Below are 5,492 nucleotides of genomic sequence, written 5' to 3'. Positions count from 1 at the left end.
TTAAGTTTTTGGAGGGGGTTGGGGGGACAGAATGCGCTGCAGGTGTGGTGCTACCGCTCGGACCTTTGTAACTGTATGTTCGATACATATATTGGCAGGTTTTTGTGACAGAATGGTCGCAAAGATGCGCTTAGACTACAGAAGCGTCAGCAGATCGTATACAAAACAAATCTAAACACAAAAGTAATGGTCGCTGAGTCTCGCATCCTTTCTTCAGAGGGGGGCATACAATAACCACAGACATCATAATATAGGCAGATATTTATTGTATTTATCAATTATGACAAACATAGATTGTACTACATATACAGCCATTGCAAGTCTGGAATGTACAAAAGGAGTCGGGTAACTAGTGAACATTTTTACCTCCATGATAATGGACACACGATTCTAAGTTTGTTGATGCTACAATGCGCTTATACATTTATATCACGTATAAAAATAATTCTATTTCCAGATGTACAGTTACAGGAAATAAAGAGTTACATTTAAATAGTTTAAACAATTTATATACAATGTCTTTCATACATTAAAACGTCGATTGCACTTTCTGTAATAGAAGTTGCGTTCAAGTATGATGCAATCCTTTTCTACTGGCAGGATTTTAGACTCCCTGTAATCCAAACACAAAAAAACAACAGTTCAAATGTAGTCTGCAGATAATGGGCTGGAATTTGGCGCTATGTAGGGTATGAACCCTTAATTCCAAAGTGTACGCTGAGAGGTGGCGCCCTTTCCTCCATTCAGTTCACTCTGAAACTTCTCCAAAAAAAAATTCTGGCAAGTTTGGCAGCTTATAACAGTTCTGAAGTTTGGCGTGCATTGTAAAGTTTTCCAACTGTCTTCAGATGTCCAATTGAAGACATTATGAATATTCTAGTCCATGGCAGTGGTTCTGCAGTTGTAGTCCTGTGTACTTGTGTGTGCCTGTCATTGTACAGACCATCACGTCCTTGCCAGTATATCCTGTTCTCGGGGCAGCGTGAGCGCTATTTTGGATCGCACGGATCGCCGTTTCCTGCCGTAGCTGTTGGGGCTCCACGTGCTCCACCGAGCCATGTCGTCCTTCTCCGGGTTATTGAGGAGCTGATTTAACCGGTGGCTCAGCTTCTGGACCTGGCACGTCCCAAGTTGGCAGCTTGGCCGGTTCAGATGGAGCTGTGAAAAATGCGGCATCCCGTGTCGGTAGCGCTTCACACGGATATGCGCATCTGAGCTGGCGAAAAAGGAAAAAACACACATGATTAGAGCAAAATCAGAGAAATAGGTTCAGAAACCGTGGCTAACACTGTAACGTAGCGGCTCCTTTAAGTCTCCGCTAAACCGTACATATTAGGCTCGAGTCTGCAGTTGGTGTGATATATTTGTATGAATCGATTTATTTGATTGATCTTTGTGGCAGGATCATCTTGCAAACTATTGTATTTTACAAAACATGCAAAAAGATCAGCCCAGGTTCTAAAAAGTAACCCAGAAAACCATTTGCAAATCGTGAACGTAAAGATGGAAAAAAATAGAAATTTATCAGTCACCAAACTTCACATGAAGTACTTTGGGAGACTTCTCAGAGACGTGGTAAATCCCCACATAAATACAACTATTAGTAAATCCTGAACCGCATTCTTGCGATCGGACTCGCTTGCATTGTTTTGCCCATCCCCAGTATTTTCCATCAATCTTTTCACCGCTTGGGAAGTTGTATAGTTATAAACCGAAAGCAGGTAGTGCCCCGTTAGGATTACCATTACTCCCAACCCAGCAACGTTCTTTTATTTATTCTACAGTACTATATCTCAGATTGATGGATGTTCCCACTTGTCCCCCGCATTCATTGGGTTCAATCCTAGCGCTAATCCAATCCCGCAAACATTTGCCGACGGTGCGTGGTGTGATGAGGTTTGAACCTTTGCCGGAGACCACGGTTTACTTTTATTGGTTAAACCTTCCGGTACCATTTTTTTCAGGTTTGGTGGCTCGAAGGATTTGCTTAATTACCTGGGGTGAACGTTTAAGTTTTCCTTGACATCCTCTGCCCTCACGAACTGTTGGCTACTCGCTACCACCCCCTGAGTCTTCAGCTTCGAAGTTTTCAAATCTCTCTTTGCTCGGCTTAAAGCCCAAGCGTTCAACCTGCAAACAGAAATCCACAACGCCCGATCAGCGAAACTATTCCAAAAAATACCGTCACAAACTGGTACAGCAGTTCAAGGTTCTCATTTTAAAAACGATGTCCTGTGATCTCATGGTTCAGTGGGATGCATTTCAAAAATGCGGGAAAAAAAGAAATCGTATGGTACTTGCCTTTTTTTAAATTCCGAAGCTACGTCCAATTTGGCATCCACATTGACGAAAGCTGAATAGACGAAGCAGCAGTACAGAAGGGCAACGTGAACCACCCTCATGGTGAAACCTGCCAGACAAAACAGAAGCAAAGCAGGCGTTAGGGCTTCTTTTTTTACAATTTCTGTTTGTTTTGAGGCTGTGAACGTGCTGCTGACAAGCACTTCTCAAGTTCTGGCGATGTGTCAGCAGCGCGTTAACGATAGGTTTCCCTGACACGCTAGATCAAAAATCTCCGCTCAGGAGAAACCGCTGCCAGGTTATTTTTTTCCCACATGTGGTGATTTCCCTTTCGGAAAATGTTTCTGAGGTGATGATCATCACAAAGACCGGTTTCTGATCAAATGAGTCATTCAAATACGTTAAAATGTTGACGAAACATAAAACACGGCGAGTGCAACCTGCTAGCTGCCTTTTAAATTGTTCTGTGTGTCTCATGTAATTTCGATAACATCACAAAATACTTGTAACATTTGCAACTACCAAGTAGATTTAGTGAAAGACACGATGTATCACAGACTTGCCTGACTGAGACGAAGATAGAACATATTCACCTATTTTACACGTACCTACAAAATCTATTGAGTGGGTGTTTCCAAAATTCTTCAAATCTGTATCTCTGTGGTGTATCCTTATAAAGTCTTTCGCAGAGAGATCGAGACGAAACTGTTATTCTCGATTCGCATTGACTGAGTCCAGAGCCGGAGTCTCTCTTTATAGAATTGTATATGGGGCGGAGATTCGATTGATGGACAGCTCGCAGACAAGACGTGACAATACTTAGTGAACATCCCTTACGACTAATAGTCATTTGATGAGTATGATAAATATGCAATCAACTGCCAATTAGTTTCTAGCCCATAAATCCATCATATATAGCTGAAAAAATTAAACTTAAAATTTGACGCATATAAACGTCAAGTTAAATATTGCTTTAGCAAAGATGTTTATATCGGATAAACATGATGCGTTGCCTTTGCAATTAGAATAACAACAAATAATCTACGGTGGACGGTACTCCAGGGAAATACTTTTCTTAAACTACTTGTATCTTAATTATACTCTATTCTATTCGTTTTTAAAATGCTACATTATATTTCTTATTTTAAATTAGAAATTGCGGTTTTCTGGCGATGTAAAATGTTTCAAGGTAATTTCAACAGGGACGAAGGAAAGTTTGAAATTGAAAGATACATTTCATGATGATGGGCGATTTAACTATAGTGTGTTAAGCAAATTTTATTCAGTAACAGAAAGCAATTTATTCTGCTACAATGATTCTACCTTTTATAAATGCATATTAGGAGTGGTTTGTATAGTTGGCAGAATATGTATCAAATGATTAATGCTTTAGCTTGTCTGTTTCCTCAGAGACTCCACATGACCGTTCGTAATGCTTGGACAATGCCTATGATATCTCCAGCGATCATCCATTACTCAATCCTTTTTGTTTATTCATCATCAGTACATTTATGGAATGTAATGGGACTGATTGTCACGTACACCCTTCACAGTCTTGACTTGGGTAACTTGGTAACATTTCCCCAACTATTTCAAGGAAGATTTTTTTGAGTCGAAAACGCGCCACCGTTCTGGCATTGCATGAACCTTGTCTTATTCTCAAAACATTCCAATCATTTCGACTATAATGGTACCAAGTTCCACCAGAAACCTTCTAGGAAATAATTGGTCAACATTAATTTCGAAATGTCTATTGTTATTTTAGTCACCTGCGTCTTTTATGTTGGCTTAGTGACTATTATCTGACTCGGTACAGGACTGCTGATCCAGCACCATCCCCTCCCCTTCTAATAGCTTATTATTAAAGCCATAGGTATATATGATCAAACTCTCAGTTCTTGCTGATCAAACATGTGAAGAGCTCATAGATGTAGTTTGGTGCACTTGCAAATGATTTCCCCTAATAAACCAAGATCGTCGCCTCACAGGAGTTTATCATTGACAGATGTTATTGGTGGTCCTCTTGGTTCCGTGAAAAATATTTCGAGGACGATTCTTTTTGTATTCCTACATATCAAAGACAGCGATGGCAAATGTAAGTATACAGGTTTACTGCCTTCTCGAAACCTTTTGACCCACCAGAAACCTTTTGAGTCGGCCTAGCTCTTGTTCCTAGTTGGTATAATGGAGAGTTATATCAGAAATGTGATGTTTTGCATAGTATCTCAGTATATATTCGAGAACAATATAAATGAAAAGATCAAAGAAATTATTTAAATGTGTACATTATTTTACCGAGCAGCTCATATATCATAACTCGCTCTATGAGTGAGGAACGAGGTTGTCTAGAATAAAACATTTTGTAAGAAGAGCTTGTACAAAGCTTTAGGAGTAAAAAAGGTCGTTCCATCTTGTCAAGAGTCAACGTCGTTTGCCAGCAATTGAACAAATAACACGGAATAGTTGTGTTTCAGGCATGCACCACTAATGTACTATCCTCCTCTCGTTTACTGTATACTCTTGTTAATTGATGGTAAAGCCACGCTGTTCTTTCAGTTGCTCTTGGTGGCTACCGCTCTACTCAGTACAAAGATATTTATCCCTGTATAGCATTAATGAGATATCAGCGTCGCATGTTCCTTCCAGAGCTGGCACTTCACCAAAACGACTGCCTTCTCGGAACCTCAATCAACAACCCAAACTTGGACGAGTTGGAGTGGGAAGCGGGGCTCGGAGAACACCATCAGCAAGGAGGAAGACTGTTCACAGTCGCAACAGTTCTTTGTTTACCTCACTAAAAGAGATAAATAAAACTTGTGCTATAGACATCTTAACTCGAAATTTCCGAATGCTCCATCAATAAATAGGTGCGAGTATATCTAGTGTTTACCAGGATTTCTGTGACCTGGTAAAGAACATTGTTGGAAAAAGTCACACAGTTAACACAGAAACATTCATTTTCAATGCTTTTCTTCCCCCACATTTCCATTACTGTCTCGCCAGCTGGTGGAAAGCTATGTTTAATCAACCCGTTAATCCCCGGTCTGTCATATAACCTTGTGCTAAATTTATGACGGGCTCTTTTTCTCCTGCTGCGTATCATACCCCCCAGGGCAGGGGACATCCGGGGCCGCCACTAATTCATTCAATTCATTCTTGTGACTATTCAACCATCCTGATTCTTCCTAGGT

The 5,492-nt window shown here is 40.4% G+C and overlaps 1 protein-coding gene and 1 long non-coding RNA gene across 2 annotated transcripts; one reads left to right on the top strand and one right to left on the bottom strand.

Annotated features, from left to right (window-relative positions):
* Positions 1-249: 249 nt before the first annotated feature.
* On the bottom strand, positions 250-3,014 carry adma (adrenomedullin a). Its single transcript, XM_067993515.1, has 4 exons — positions 2,910-3,014; positions 2,302-2,410; positions 1,996-2,130; positions 250-1,216 (listed from the first exon to the last, which is right to left on the bottom strand). The coding sequence occupies exons 2-4, from the start codon at positions 2,400-2,402 to the stop codon at positions 946-948; spliced, it is 507 nt and encodes a 168-aa protein (XP_067849616.1). The 5' UTR covers positions 2,403-2,410; positions 2,910-3,014; the 3' UTR covers positions 250-945.
* A 1,305-nt stretch (positions 3,015-4,319) lies between these two features.
* Positions 4,320-5,135, top strand: LOC137327711 (uncharacterized). The gene is made up of 2 exons (XR_010964528.1): positions 4,320-4,396; positions 4,948-5,135. It is a non-coding gene; the product is annotated as an uncharacterized lncRNA (long non-coding RNA).
* The last annotated feature ends 357 nt before the right edge of the window (positions 5,136-5,492 follow it).

This window comes from Heptranchias perlo, chromosome 12, assembly GCF_035084215.1.
Source record: "Heptranchias perlo isolate sHepPer1 chromosome 12, sHepPer1.hap1, whole genome shotgun sequence".
Taxonomy (NCBI): Eukaryota; Metazoa; Chordata; class Chondrichthyes; order Hexanchiformes; family Hexanchidae; genus Heptranchias; species Heptranchias perlo.
This window is presented reverse-complemented; position numbering and strand designations above follow the sequence as displayed.

Bases quoted from the DNA above. Each gene is read 5' to 3' on its own strand.
- adma (XM_067993515.1), bottom strand. From the start codon at position 2,402: ATGAGGGTGGTTCACGTTGCCCTTCTGTACTGCTGCTTCGTCTATTCA. The intron at 2,131-2,301 runs GCAAGTACCATA...TTCTGTTTGCAG, and splicing joins GCTTCGGAATTTAAAAAAAG to GTTGAACGCTTGGGCTTTAA. The intron at 1,217-1,995 runs GTAATTAAGCAA...CTTTTTCGCCAG, and splicing joins AACTTAAACGTTCACCCCAG to CTCAGATGCGCATATCCGTG.